The sequence below is a fragment of the Alligator mississippiensis genome, chromosome 1 (assembly GCF_030867095.1).
Source record: "Alligator mississippiensis isolate rAllMis1 chromosome 1, rAllMis1, whole genome shotgun sequence".
NCBI lineage: Eukaryota > Metazoa > Chordata > Crocodylia > Alligatoridae > Alligator > Alligator mississippiensis.
The window spans coordinates 412,482,950-412,498,980 of NC_081824.1; the positions used below are offsets into that span (position 1 = coordinate 412,482,950).

The window sequence follows — 16,031 nt, forward strand, 5'->3', positions numbered from 1 at the left end:
GCACAGTTAATTAGTCAACTGTGCAGTAAACATCTTCTGTAGATGTGCCCTTTGAGGTCCCTTCCAGTCCTTTGATTCCATGATTAGTTTTTTTAGCAACACCATAACTTTGTTAATTCATATTCAGTAGGCGCCGTACAGCGCGCTATAGCAACCTAGTAATCACATGGGTCTACACATGATCGGCAGCTGCGTCACTGTAGCAGCGTGCTCCCCCAGTACAGGGAAGCGCTCAAGCCCAGTGCTGTAGCAGTGTCACCTTGCAGCAATGTGTAGACATTCTCAGTTTGTGATCCACTATAACCCAAGATTCTTTGTTGATGTAGTACAGTCCATCTAGTTATTCTCCATTTTGTCTTTTTCTTAACTGTAATACTTTGCAGGGGCTGATCCAAGAAGGTGTGGTGGTGCAGTCATACACTCCTGCTGAGAGCTCTGGTCTCAGGCACCACACGTGCTGTGAACAGGGTTGCCAACTGTCCATAAATGCACAGACACTTCATAAATAACCAGGCTAAAAATGCCTTTAAATAAACTCTGTAAAAAATGAAACAAGAACCACTTCACAAAATCAACTGCATAAAACACAGAGAGGGTTAAAAAAGCAGCTGAATGCAGCGTTGAAGCACTGAAAGAACACAGCAGTGCCACACAATATCCAAGCTGGGGTGTAGCACGCTGAAAGGATCTCTTCTTGGGGCTTTTTGGCTCCTTCCCCAACCACCAGCCATGTGTTGGTGCTGGTTTTGCTCCTGGTGCTGCTTCCCCTCTGCCTGTAACACTTGTGGGTAGCAGGTAAGTGAACAGTGGTCTTTTTTGGGGGTCTCTTGTGAGACAGACGGGGTGAAACTGGGACAATAAGGCTGGGGGTGGTCTGGGAGAGACATGATGCAGAGTGCATTCAGAGGTTCTAGGATGTGAGGGAGAGTAGGGGACCTACTGGGGTAGAGGTAGCAGAGCATAAAACTATCGATAATCTGCAAACTTTTTACTGACAACCACATTTTTTTTACTCTGGTTTGAACTTGACCCTTCTCCAAAGTCTGGCAAAAGGGTTGTTTTTACATCATATAAAACATGTCAGTAAAAAATATTTGGTTCTCAGTAAAAAAATCACAGATTGTCAGTAAAAAAATCATCTTGGGTTTGCAACCATTGCAGTCAGCTCTCTGCCACTGTGGCACCTCCCTTTTCAGCATCCTGGATCCACTATGGCACTTTGCACCTGTTATTAACTGCATGTCATTTTGTTGATTTCAGACTGATTTCTTCAATTTGCCATGACTGTTGTGAATTCTAAGCCTATCCTCCAGAGCCTTTGCAGTCCCTTTCCATTCCCACCACTTAGCTTTGTGTCACCTGCAAATTATAAAAACATTTGTTGTTCATCCCATTATCCAAGTACATCTAACATACCCATAACCATACCCATAACCATAAATGTTTAAAAGAACAAGGCCCATAACAGACTCCTGAGGAAACCCAATTGAAAAGTTGCACAGCTTGGGAGGAAACTATTGAAAGCTACTGTATGACAGAGGCATTTCAACCAACTATGCAACAATATTATGGAGATTTCATTTAGGCTGTGATTCCATAGTCCAGTATTTGAATCTCACATGCAATAGTGTCAGAAGCCAGTGTGAGAATCACATGTGGTTTTTACAAAGAGCCCTTGCCACATTCAGTAAACAAGAAAAGGAAAGGGCCTGTTTTGTTCAAGGCTCTGGTTTGCTATCCAAAGAGCTGGTTTCGGCTCCTGCCTGTGCCATAGGCTTCTCATGCCATGTTTGACAGCTCTGTATTATAATGCAGACTCATAAGGAGGATGAATTAAGAAGGCACATGGAACATTTATTTTGTTCTTCCCTACTGTTTTAACCTTTGGTTTTGCAAATGCTATTCTTTTAATGGAGCTTTCTTAGGGCTAGATGTGTGTGTACATATGTGTGTGTATATGTGGTATATAAAGTAGTGGTGGGCCAATTTGTAACCCATGGGTTATAGTACCAGCATAAAAAGGACCAGTGGAATACTGAAATACAAATAATAAAGCAGGTTTGTGAATAACTATTTCACAAACACACCTCAAATTGAGGCAGAAACCACATTCAGACTTGGATTCTAACAATTCCTTGAAGCATTTAATGTCCAGTGTGTTTATATCTAGGATTTTAATTTGAGGGTGCTAATAATTTATACCTGGAGAGGGCATTCAAACCTAAGGGATAAATCCTACACCCACTCAAACCAAAGGCAGAACTCTTTCTGACTTAATCTGGAATTGGGTGAGACTCTAGGGCCTGACCTAACATAGGACTGCCTAAGTTCTACAGGTGCTGAGAGAACACATAATAGGAATTGAAGAATCCTGCATCCCCCAGGGTTGAGTTCATAGTTTTGAGTTCAATGCAAATTTTGACTATGATCTCTCTGTCAGTCCTATATCTTACTTCTTGGGAGATGAATGTACGGCATGTGTGAGCACTTATTTGGGCTAGAGGCCCATTTAGGGAGTTTTGGTGAGCTGTTGTGGGCTGGGTCAGCACCCTCCCCCGCAACAACTCACCAAAACTTTCTAAATGGTAGATTACTAGATGGTCCAGGGGCGCTAGATGGAGTGAGCAGGCAGGGTCTCTATGGAGACTGGCCCGGGACCCTGGTGGGCAGGATGTGCTTGGCTGGATGGGTGAGTTGGGGCCACAGGTGGGCAGGAAGCGGTATCCAGGAGCAGAATGGGCAGACAGGGCCAGGGCCAGGACTGGGCTTGCGGGGCACAGACAGTGTGGGGCTGGGTTCGGGGCCAGGGCAGATCCACACCCTGCACAATGGATAGTAAGTGGCCCAACTTGGAAAGGGGGTGGAGAACGTGTCCATGACCCAGCTCCTGCTTCTCCTGTGCCAGCACTGGAATGCCTGGGCAGCCCCAGTACAGTATGGCCCAGCAGCATGGGGCTGACCCAACAGATTGTGACTGGATTAGGCCACACTGCACTGCTTGGTTGGCCTGGTCATGATCTGTCTTATGAGGACATGGCTCTGCCCTGGCCCCATCCTGTCATCACCCCATGATCCTGCTCCTGGCCCTTGCCCCACCTGCCCATCCTGTTCCCAGATGCCAGTCCCTGCCTTCCCATGGCCCCATCCCACCCACCTGGCTGAGTGTGCTATACCCATGGGGGTCCCAAGCTAGTCTCCATGGAGACCCTGTTCTTCCACTTGATCTAGTGCCCCTGGCAGTGGGCACAGGGGAGACTGGTCAGGGTGCCCAGGCAGCAGGGCCAGCGCTAGGGCTGGCAGTGTCATTGACACTGGAAGCAGAAGCTGGAAGGAGCTGCTGCCACTGCCAGGGCTGCTGGGAAGTGAGGTATGGCCACCACACTGCCCCAGCCCTGCTGCGCACCTGGGGCCAGTGGGACCAACTGTACGCACCACAGCCCAGGCTGTCCTGGGCTGGGCTAGGCAGGGCCAAAGGATCTGGAGCTGGCTAGATAAAATCCCATGGACTGTATTTTGCCCATCCCTGTTGTAAGCTGTTGGGGTGGGAGGCTGGGATGTATGGACACTAGGTAACTGAGGGGTAGTTCTCAGTTTGGCAGGAGGCTTTTCTGCAAGCTGTTTGCTGGTCATGGTGACAAGTGATCCAGTGCGTCATGCTGATGCTGCATTTCTCGGAAATTGTATGCCTGAATGACTGGTTTTTCAAATGCATTTAGCCTGAGAGGAGATCTTTCCTCTGGCAACAGACATCACAGTGCAAAGTTAAAAAGAGAGAAAAATCATTTGATCACAGAAATACTGCAATTAAAATTAATGGTCACAATCAAACGTGGGTTTCCAAGCAGAGGCAAAAATTAGCTTTCTCAGTGGCAGGGAGTGGCCAGCAGGAGTCCCTGTTGATCACCTCAGTGAATCATTCAGAGCTTGAGTCTTTCACTTATATCTCAGATCAAGCAATTAGTGCCCCTACAGCTTTATTTTGCATTGTCTTCCCTACCATCAAAGGTAATCTTTATTGAACACTTATATGAATCCCTATTTGCTAATGCCATCCAGGATACTTTGTGTAAAAATAGCAAAATTGAAAGAGGGAAATTGGGAAATAAATTCTTATATTGCAGTTTTCCAAATGAAATCTCCCTCAAGTTGTTGTGAAGTGGTTGGTACTTTAAAACTGTAACACTCAATCTAGCATAAAAGCTATTTAAATCTTTCAAATTAGATCCCCCCTTCCCCCATTTCTTTTTCTTTTCTCTCCTGTATTGTGATACTGGGTATTTTTTTTATAAATTTGAAGATGAAACCAGCATGGAAAATGTCTATATTTAACCCTTAAGTTTTCTGCTTTTCCTCGGTGATCCAGACTGCTAAAGATTTTGGTTCAAATGCCAAGAAATTTGCTCATCACCTGTAAACAGCATCACAGTTAACCATGCTTCTTAGTTCACTTTACACTTTCACATAATAGCTGTTTAGAAAAGGTAGGGAATATTAATTTATTCAATTTCAAATGTTACTAAACACTGGTCATGAATAACTCCTGTCTACATTTTAGGCTCCCTTGAAAATACTTCTTCCAAGATTTAATGGTAAATAATATAAATAAAGATCGTAGTGTAAAGATGGTTATTTGAAACTGAAATTAATTACCAGTAAATTAATTACCAGTAAAAATATGAGGCAGGTTATTTTAACTCTAAGTGCACCAAGGCATTGATTTGCCTGTGCATATTTGTGGAGCAAAAGTATTAACAGGATATTACTTACTTATTAGGAAAACTGAAAAGTATATGTATATGAGACAAAAGTATATGAGGCAAAACTGAGAATACTGAGAACACAGCATTTTCATAGAAAACAAGATAATCCCCTCAGAATCAAAGTGGTAATTTGATTTTTGGACTGTATTTAAAACATCTATAATTGGAAGTTAAAAGGAAATGAGCTCATAGGTACTGATTCTTCTCTTTACTATATTTAACAATTATAGCATTATAGGGAGGGAGATAGCAAGCTTATATCTTAAAAGCTAGATTGCATTTATATTTTACTTGAATCCTCAAACTGTAACAATAATAACATGTGTTTGCTGTTATTAGGCTACCCAATATATGCAGTAGGTTACACAGGTGATACTCACCGTACAGTATGGTTAACATTGACACAGGCATGACAAGGAAACCCAACAGCATATCAGCTATTGCGAGTGACATTAGAAAATAATTAGTGGCATTCTGTAGCTTTTTCTCCAGTGACACAGCCATGATGACAAGAATATTCCCAGCAATGGTTAGAACAATCACAATAACTGTCAACAAAGCTGGCCAATTTTTCTCTGGAAGCTGAATCCATGATGAAAAGCAGGGTGGGCTCGGACTGCCTTCACACGAAAGATTAGTTAGGTTTTCAGAGTCCACAGTTAAGTTAAACAGATGAGATGTGTTAACCTCTCCAGATACAAAAACATTTTTGTAAAGTCTTCTCTCATGATTTAATTGTATTAAGGAGTTTGTAGTTGGGTTCACAGAACTCTCCTCATCACAAAGAATATCCATTGCTGAAACTGGTGAGTATGTATAGTAAAAAGCTGAAAGCATAAATTTTTGTCACCATCAGGCTTTATATTCCTTTGTTGTCCAAAGCTGAAGCTGGTGTAAAGGAAGGATTATTTTTTGATAATTACTTTTTCTTTATTATCCGGATGGAATTATTCTGAACGCTGAAATACTTTCTTTTCGGCTCCCTGTGAAGTCCCTTATTAGCATATGTTAAAAATCCAGTTGAAAAACAAAATCAATATGGAGAATAGAAAATGTGGACTTGAGGTTTTGGAGAGCAAAAACAATGGGCAAAAAACTTTTGCAACCATCAGGACTCTCTTCTGTAGCTACATCTTATTGCTCTTCATAACTGTAATCACACAATTTTAAATGCAGCAGTATTAAAATAGCTTGCTATACAAAACAGCAGAGCTCTGTTCCACAATGAGAAAGTTGATTAAAGATTCCACCCAGCATCTAACTCTTACAATAATAAGATATGCTCTTATTTATAGTTCATCTTCCATATTACTGGCTGATAGTCTCTGACTTCTGTCATATTTCAATATCATTCTGAGTCTCACACCAGTGATTACAAGTAATATTCCACATTGATTTTAATATCTAATAGTATCTTTTGGCTCAGCATGGCTTCAAAATAGAAATAAAATGACTAAATGCTACAATTAAAAATATAGTATAGGAAGACTTACATTGCTGAGAGCCCACATTCAAAGTTCCTTAGATCCACCTTGTACTCTGATTTGCCATATCCTTCTCTGAGTCCCTTCTCTCTAGTGGCCACAAAAACACTAGTATTTTGATTACAGTTACGTTGACTTCTAAACTGTACACTTGAGAGAAGCCAGTTCCTGTGTAGCCAGTCTTGTTCTTTTCTTCTGAGAGAGAGGCTGCTTGCTGTATCTTTCCTTGTGCATTTTCCCCCCCAAGGGCAAGCTACATGGAGAGTAATAACAATATCAGACCCCCCCTCAAAGTGATACAAAAGAAAGCACACGAACTAGAAGGAGCAGTCTCCAGAAAGAGATTACTGATTTCAACAGGAATGTAATTTCTTGCTCACTGCCTTGTTCAGTTTGTCAGACCTCCCACTATCTAGATGTCATAAACTGCAAGGTAGCAACAGCAAAGGAGGACAGACCAAATAGGGTCTTTTTTTGGTAACTGCCAGTTTTTTCATTTGATCATTTTTGAGGTCTTAGTTTTGTTTAAGAAAATGCACATTTTCCCTTTGCAAAGGATGCCCTTCAAGCCAGCTGTGTACAATTATAATATCTTGTGGGGTGAATGTTTGAGGAAGACAATAAATAAAGATAGTAATGGTACATGCTGGTAAAACTGTAAATGTGCAGCTTTTTCCATCCTAAAGGTTGCAGCTTTTATGCTAACCCTAAACTGAATTACTCATGTTCAGTCCTCCCTTATCTGATTCCTGGGTGTGTGCTGATGACCTAACCAAACTGCCAACAGATATTTATAAAAAATAAAAAGTAATCATAATTTAATTATTTGTCAGGAAGTGGAAGGTACAAATAAACCCTGATAACCTATTTGGAAGAAAAGTGCCCCAAATGAAGTAGGCAGACAAGGTTTCTTGGGTGAATTTGATATCTTTTATTAGACCAACCCAAATAGTTGGAGAATAGTTATTAAGCAAGCTTTCGGGTTCAAAAACCCTTCGTCAGGCTAAGGAAGTTTCAGCAGTTGGTGTGTGCTCTTCCTGGATGGAATGAAAAGTAAAGAAGCCAGAGGCTGGGCTGGGGAGTCAGTTGCCAGGCTGATTATAATGTGTCAAAAATCCAATGTCTATATTTAGTCCACGATCTCTAGTATCCAGGAGGTTGATGAAATGGAGTTCACAGACCACCTTCCCAGCAACACACTCGTAGCCACCATGGACGTTACCATCCTATATACCAACATCCCACACCAGGATGGCATCCAAGCCTGCCTTACATATCTACAGGAACAAGATTACAACACAGATTACAGACCCAAAGATATTACTGACCTTATACACTTCATCCTCACACACAACAATTTCACTTTTAATAACCAACACTTCCTCCAGATGATGGGAACAGCTATAGGCACTAAAATGGCCCCACAGTATGCAAACCTTTTTATGAGCCACCTGGAAGAAGACTTCCTCAAGAACTACACCATCAAACCCTTGCTATACTTAAGATATATCAATGACATCTTCATCATTTGAACTGAAAACCTACAATCTCTGATTGAGTTCCATCAGAAATTCAACAATCACCATCCCTCCATCCGACTTTCTCTAGAATACTCCAGCACCAGCATCTCCTTTTTAGACACGATGATCAATATCCAGAATGATAAAATACAAACCACATTATACAAGAAACCCACAGACCAACATACATATCTGCACAGAACCAGCAATCACCCTAAACGCACCAAAAAAGCTGTGATATACAGCCAAGCCCTCAGATACCACCGCATTTGTACTGAAGAGAACACCTGGGATTGCCACCTCACCAATCTTAAAAAGGCTTTCACCCAACAAGGACACTCCTCCAGAGAGGTAGATCGCATGTTTGAAACAGCCACCTAGATACCACATGAAGAACTGCTGCAGTACAGAAGAAAAACACCCACAAATTGCACACCGCTGGTTATGACATATCACCCCTCCCTTGAACCTGCACGAAAAATCCTCAAACAACTGCAACCCATACTAGAAAGAGACCCTATTCTTAAAAAGATCTTCCCAGAGCCACCCATCCTAGCCTTCAAACAAGCACCGAACCTCACCAACCTCATCACCAGAAGCAAACTTCCTTAAGCCCAGAACACACCAAAAGGATCCAGACCGTGCCATGACAAGAAATGCAAAACCTGCCAACACATCTCCACCACCCCCACTATTACTACACCCCACAACAGAGCCAGCAGCATTCCTGGATCTTACAGCTGCACCTCCAGAAATGTAATATACCTCATCCAATGCACCAAATGCCCTGATGGAAAATACGTAGGAGAGACCAAACAACAACTGCACGCCAGAATGAACGCACACCGGAAATCTATCAAAGACAGAAATACCCAATTACCGGTGGGGGCACATTTCTCACAGGAGGGCCACTATCTCTCCAGTCTCTCAGTCCTGATCCTCAAGGGAAACTTACACAACACTCCCCAGAGACGAGCCTATGAGCTCCATTTCATCAACCTCCTGGATACTAGAGATCATGGACTAAATATAGACATTGGATTTTTGACACATTATAATCTGCCTGGCAACTGACTCCCCAGCCCAGCCTCTGGCTTCTTTACTTTTCATTCTATCCAGGAAGAGCACACACCAACTGCTGAAACTTCCTTAGCCTGACGAAGGGTTTTTGAACCTGAAAGCTTGCTTAATAACTATTCTCTAACCATTTGGGTTGGTCTAATAAAAGATATCAAATTCACCCAAGGAACCATGTCTGCCTATGTCCTTAGACCAACACAGCTACAACCTACACCACTGCCAAATGAAGTAGTACAGTCATGTAAAGTGTTCTGGGATAAATAGTGGAATTAAACCCCCTTCCGTGATTTTTCCTATTCCTTTGTAATATCTGTGCCATGACACTTATGGGAGACTAGTTGACTATTCTTTTCCACATTGTAGTAGGGTTGGAGTGTTGTTGTACAACCCTGTGTTGGAAATCTTGTCCAACATCCTTCCCAGCTATACGCTTGGTCCCGTAAAAGATATCACAAAAAACCCTTGCCTCTAGTACATTTCCTAAACCATCACAGGTACAACAATACAGAATGAATAATTACAGAAAAAAGGAAAACACTTTTCATGGAACAACCACTCTGTTTCTGACCTCACAGTCCTTTTAGTCAAGGGAAATCTGAAAAACACCTTCAAAAGACAGACGTGGGAGCCAACATTTATAACATTCATAACACTAAAAATCATAGATTAAGCCCAAAAAATGTCTTTCTGACTCACTACACTCTACCTGCTATCTCTGCTAAAATCTCTGCACTCCACAGGTAATAATAACCCTTTTCTCTTCTGAATAGTCCTGTTCTACGTAAGTTGGCGTTCGTTTGAACTATATTCCCCTTGTTTTGAAGCTATTTCTGATAGCCTCTCTCTGTTCCTACTTTTCAGTCATCTTCCATTCCTTTAAGTGACTGTTTTAATTCACAAAACACAACCCCCAACCCCAGCCCACACTGGTGGATAGCATACTTTCCTGGGAGTTGTGGCTTTGAACTCCTGGGACACATCCAGATGAGTGCCCACGTCCAGTTTGCAGCACCTCAAAAGTAGTTTGAGGCACCACAAACTACATGCAGTGCACATGCACCCATTCGCTACACTGCTAATTTGTAGCGTGGCTGTTTTTTTGATACCAGGAGATCCCTGAGGCTAAGAAGGGCCTAAACAGTAGGTCCTCCATTTTCTGAGCAACTGTTTTAGCTAGTAGTTGTTGATAGACATGGACACTGGCATCACTCCCTCCTCAAGCCGTGCATAAGAGTGGCAAGGCCTATTGTGCTCTTTGCTGAACTTAACCCTGCCAACATGCATTAGGTGTGTTCTGAGTGCACCTACTGGATCAGTACCTTGAGGAGACTTAGGACCAGAAATGGCTAGTTAATAAATCCCAAATGGATATAGGTATGAGACAGTGGCTGAGATACTCATCTTTGTCAAGGTGGCATCATTTAATGCAAGTAGCACAAATGTAGGTGCCTACTTAAGTTTACCAGTAAAAACATAGCTGCCTTTGCCCTTTCAGGCCACATCCAAATGAGCGTGGTTGTTTGTTTCCCCAGGGACAAGTAGCAGCAACACACCTTGTGAGCAAAAAATTACATTCCTGCTGGATTTAATAATCTCTTTCTAGAGACTGCTCCTTCTAGTTTGCGTGCTTTCTTTTGTATCACTTTGATTCTGATATTATTATTACTCACCATGTAGCTAGCCCTTCGGGGGGGATGCACGACGAAAGATACATTTTGTGCCACTGCTACTTGTCCCTGGGGAATGCCCATGCCATGGGCACTCTGGTGCATGGCAGGTTACCCTGGGTGAGCTAGGGGAGGCTGGGCCCAGCAACTGTGCCGGCCTCAGCAGCCTTACCTGGGGTCCTGGGGGCTTTGGGGAGCTGCAGCCATGGCACTCCTGCAGCTGGGAGCCTGGCCGGCAGTTGGAGTGTGGCTCCAGCCAGACAGGGTCTGGTTTTAGGCAGCATGCACTGCCACTACGTGAGCCACCCCACATTTTTTTGGTGTGACCCTGGGGAAAAAAACCCTCTTGCACTGCAAGGCAGTAGCATGGGGCATGCCTGCATGTGCGATTTGTGGCACCATGTACCATGCATCCGTGCCATGCTCATGTGGACGTTGCCTCAGGTGCCTAAACAGATATGTAGTTTTTGTTTGTTTGTTTGTTTTTTTAACTGTTCAGCTGGACTTTAGTTAGCTACATTTTGCCTGAGTTCTACTTTAGGCACCTTTGTCTCTTTTTGGGTCTGGTTTAAGGCATCTTGACTAGGCTCGCGCAGGTATAACTCTCAGGTTTTCTGAATAATGTGCCTTTGGCTGAAGTGTCCTTCCTTCCCCTTTCTCTGCCTGGAAAGAACCTAGTACCTTGTGGAGTCTATTGGAAACATACATCAATAATTATTATTTAGTATTTACCTATAATTATTTCCCTAAGAAAACACCAGGTTCCTTAATATTCAACTGAAACCATAGGGTTTTATCAAATAAAGCAATAAGTTTCCTGCTTTTCTGATGAATTGAGGGCACCTATATTCTTTGGAGGTGCTCCTCCACTTACAGAAGTTGGTCTACATTTTGTGCAGTTAATGGGAAAAATTCAAGCCTAAAGAACAAATATAACCCACAGATTTTTACAAAATGGTACATGTGAAGGAGTCAGCTCTGAAAATTGCAGGTCCCAACATAAGTCTTCTATTCTGAATTAAACAACCTTCCACTCAGATAATGGTAGAGCATTACACACTAGAGCCTATTGTCTCTGTGGGCTGAATACTTGCATTAGTAATAAAGACAGCTGTGATTTGTTCCATTTTCTGTGAAGTGAAGTCTTAGTTTGAAGCATCATCCATGTGGTCCCAAGCACCCTTTAGAAACATAGCTGGCAGCAGGACAGACCATGCTTTTTTTACTTTCTAGAAGGCACCAAGATATAATATTCACAAAAGTTGTTTCTCTATTCATTGACTCTATTTGGAAATGTTGAAAGACACCTGTTTCATTTTTTTTGCTTGATTGCTAGAGCATTTTTAATCCATTGCCCAGACTTGAAACAGTAGATATTTGGTTACAAATTTATTGCCACCTGACAGGTGTTTGATTCACAGGAAATAAATGCATGGTCTTAATCCAGTTTCTCAAAAAACATGCATCTTACAATAGAGAATCTCAGTGGAGAGGACAAACACTAAGTGAATGTAGAGGATTAAGCTATTTTTCAGACCCAGGAGGTGTTCCTTATAAATCTCCTCTAGCTGGAAAGCCATGTGGAAGCTGTTGTTGCTTTTGCCTTGTTCTTCTGTATTGCAAATACACTGAGGACATTGATCCTACAAACACATACTTGTGTAATTTCAGACATGTGAATAGTCTCATTTAGTTAAACACACACGTTAGTTTTTGCTGGATTAATGCCTTATCTCAATTTCAATATATCTTCCCTCTTCCCACCACTAGCATTACATTTTCTTAAAGATAAAGGAATAATATATTATTCCTTTCCAAAGACTAGGAAGTAGAGTACAATGTGAGGCTGTGGACAGACCAAACAATTATGCTGCTTTAAAAGGGAGGAGGTGTACTTATCTTTCAAGAGTACATATCAGCTAATATATGATAGCTGTTCCATGTGAGTGTTCCTATCCCACATTAAGGGCCTTGTTGCACATTAATTGTAGGCAGCTCCTGGGGCTCTTAACCCCTGGATTATCCACATATTAACACCTGAAACTAGTTTTAAGCACTCTTCAGGCAGTTTAAAGTCATGCTACTCCAGCTTAGGTTTATCTATGATGCATGTTCCCTAGCTTGCATTACACTAACGTGCAGCCACTCTAGGCTACACGTCAGTGTAAATACCACAACTGCCCTCCTCCCCCACTGGCCTGGACTGGGCCCACTACCCTGGCCATCCTCCCCCGCATCCAAGATCCCCACTCACTTCCTCCCCACACCCTCCCCTGCTTACTTGTGGCTGCTCGCACTATCTGTTGTGGGGGAGCAGGGAAGGATTAAGCAGCCATTCCTGCTCTCTGGGCTGGGTTTAGTTTAGAGAAGAGCAGCAGCCTGGCGGAAGCAACTGTGGCCAGGCAGGCGGGTTAACCCTTCCTTGCCCACTCCCCGGGGCAGACAGTGTGGGCAGCCACAGGTAAACCAGCAGGGGCAGGGCAGCAGGGGGTGTCCCAGAGGCGGGGCAGGCAGGGGGACATCCCGAGGGGTAGGAAGGACATTCAGGGACAGTGGGAAACTAGAGGAGGACTCAAGGGGGAAGCCTGGAATAGGGGGCGGGGCAGTTCTTACCTGTCAGTCCAGCTGGCCTGAATGTGTGACTACTCCAAAGTCGAGCTGGCACTAACACTTGAGCAGTTCACAGTGTAATGTGTAACAAGGCCCTAAGTTAAACTACATTGGAATAGCTTCCACCAAAATAAAACAATCTTATCCTAACTATGCAGTTTATCCAATAAAAGATCACTGAAAAAAAATCTTTGCCTCCTGCATAATTCCTGGACCCTTACAGCTACAACATCCCTCGAACACTACCATAATTTGGTTTCTGCCTACTGTAGGATAGAGTGGATACACAAAATAGGTTCAATGGATCAGCTAGAAATATGGTAAGTTCCTCCCCTCCTCACCTCCCCATTCAATCAGAATACATTTTTGTTCTGTCTATAGCAGGAATGGTTTATTTTTAGTGATGGGATATCTCATTTTGACAAGCTGAAGGCTCTTTGCAAAACTATAACTTACAGGTTTAGAACAGAATCCAAAATGACCAGGTGTGATTTTCTTTGTCTCTGTCAAAACTAGCTACAGTATTTTGTTTTAAAACAGTATTCCCTTCATTAGTCCTAGCATCTAGCCATAAATTGCTTTTCAAACAGGGATTTTTATTGTTTGCATGTCACTGATGTCCAGTTACTAGAAATTCACCTTTAAAATAATTTCCTATCAAAAACAGTGTTCTGATTAAAGGGAAAATTATTTTGTAAAATTCAAAATAGATTTTGTACAACCAAAATCTTATATCATTTCAGACATTATGCAAAGTATCACCGAGGTCACTTGTTCCAGAGCCTATCATTGCCCTATTTGAGCCTTCAAGTCTGATATGTAATAAACTGATGTATAGACTACAGCTGCAAAGCCCATCTGTTTTCTCTGACATTTCAATATGGGGTGGATGAATGAGAGACAATTTTGACCTTGATCTGGATTATTGCTAGTTAGCATCTATATTTATTGTTATTAGCGGTTGTGAAAGTAGTCCATTTAGCTATTGTTGTACATCCATAGCTGCCAATTATTGCCTGTGATTATGAATCAAAACAAATAATTAGTGGACATGGATTTCTTTTCACCATAATCTAGCTAATTTCTGTCACTTTAAACTCTGTAGTCCTTCTTTTTGTAGTGCTGGGAGAACACCAATGGTTTGGCATGCCAGTTCAGATAAACACTGCAAAGTTTGGCTGCCTTTTTTATTAAAAATGGACTGTGTTTCTCATGAGAACATTTTTTATGACATTTCTGGCATGTCATGCTTCCAGCTGGACCAAAAATACCCCAAGAACAGCCTTTTTAACAGGATATCAGTTCCTTTTCTATCCAGCTCTGTCTTGAACTAGGGAAGGCAGCATGGAAAAATAGATAAGACATATAAAAGAAATGACCTGAACTCATTCTTCCTATCACCTCCAATACATTTGGTTGGGTTTCTATTTGACTTTGATCCAATATTTGTTTATACCCCTCTCCCCTCCTCCCCCCCCCCAGCGCGTTAATGCCCATGTACATTTTGGACTGATATACAGTATTTGTGATATTTGCTTGATTTTTTTTCACATTTTGACTACATTATTATTATTGCTATTTTGAGCCTTTTGGCTAGGGCAGAACATAAATAAATAAATAAATATTATCGCTCCTGAAGCATTTTTCTTTAACAAAACAAAGAACCAACACCCCCCCAAAAAAAACAATAATAACCCATTCCTGCTATGAAAGGATTACAGATTAAAAGGAGATAGGAAAAAGTTTATACAACAGGAAACAAAGTTGCGAAAAACACAAGGGGTCTGTCTACATGAGATGTTTACTGCGCAGTTGACTATTCAGCTGCACAGTAAATATCTCATATCTACACATGCACCCCTGTTAGGCTAGAGTAAACTAATTTACTCCTCAGCAGGATAGTACTTGTAAATACTAGTATTTACAATTACTATAGTATTTATAAGTACTCTCCTGCTGTGGAGTAAAAAACCACAGCAGGACATGTGTAGGAGCTACTTCAGTGCAGGTGCTGCCCATTAGCTAGCCCTGTGCTGAAGCTCCCTTGTGCCCCAACCAGCTGAGGCACACCACATCCACACTACATTGAGCTGGGGTGAGAAGCCTCAGACTGGCAGGCTGACCCCTGGGGCCCCCTACCAGCCAGGGGTGCTCTGCCTAGGCTCTATATCCTGCATCTGAATAAACTGAGGAACTTATTGCTCTGGAGTCAATTGCTCCTAGGCTCATGTTCAAACAGCATGCTTCTAAGCAATAATCTCCACAATTTATTCAAATGCTGTAATTGCACATATAGACCCACCCAAGAAGGTTAAAGACAAATTGTCATGCCCTTGCTTAGGTAGTTATTCACGCTTCTTGAAGAGCTACAAACTTCTGAGGTTTCCTTTATTATAGTTTCATAGTTTCATAGTTGGCAGGGTCAGAAGGGACCTGAGCAGATCATCAAGTCCGACCTCCTGCCATGGCAGGAAGAGTACTGGGGTCAAACAACCCCAGCAAGGTGTTCATCTAGCCTCCTCTTAAAACCCCCCCAGGGTAGGAGCCAGCACCACTTTTCTTGGAAGTTGGTTCCAGATCCTAGCCGCCCTGACAGTGAAGTGGCGCCTCCTGATATCTAGCGTGAATCTACCCTCTGCCAGCTTGTGACCATTATTTCTTGCCATTCCTGGGAGTGCTCGGGGGAACAGGGACTCCCCCAGTGCCTGCTGGTCCCCTCTGACTAGTTTGTAAATGGCCACTAGATCTCCCCTCAGCCTTCTCTTGTGGAGTCTGAACAGGTTCATGTCCCGTAGTCTCTCCTTGTAGGGCCTGCACTGCAGCCCCCTGATCATGCGAGTGGCCCTCCTCTAGAGCCTCTCCATGTTGTCCACATCCCTCCTGAAGTGCGGTGGCCAGAACTGGATGCAG

General features: G+C 42.6%; 1 protein-coding gene across 4 annotated transcripts in view; it reads right to left on the minus strand.

Moving 5' to 3' along the window:
* The window catches only part of HTR2A (5-hydroxytryptamine receptor 2A), a 68,564-nt gene extending 55,681 nt beyond the window's left edge, over window positions 1–12,883 (minus strand). Inside the window, exons 1-2 of one of the 4 annotated variants that reach the window (XM_019500532.2) lie at window positions 6,254–6,636; window positions 5,141–5,910 (exon numbers count right to left, since the gene is read on the minus strand). In XM_019500532.2, the coding sequence (XP_019356077.1) occupies window positions 5,141–5,597 (457 nt within the window). In that variant the 5' untranslated portion in view covers window positions 5,598–5,910; window positions 6,254–6,636. Of the gene's footprint in view, window positions 1–5,140; window positions 6,637–12,792 lie in introns of those variants that run through there. The other 3 variants (XM_059728369.1, XM_006258618.4, XM_019500533.2) reach the window with 3 other exon arrangements.
* Between the last annotated feature and the right edge of the window lie 3,148 nt (window positions 12,884–16,031).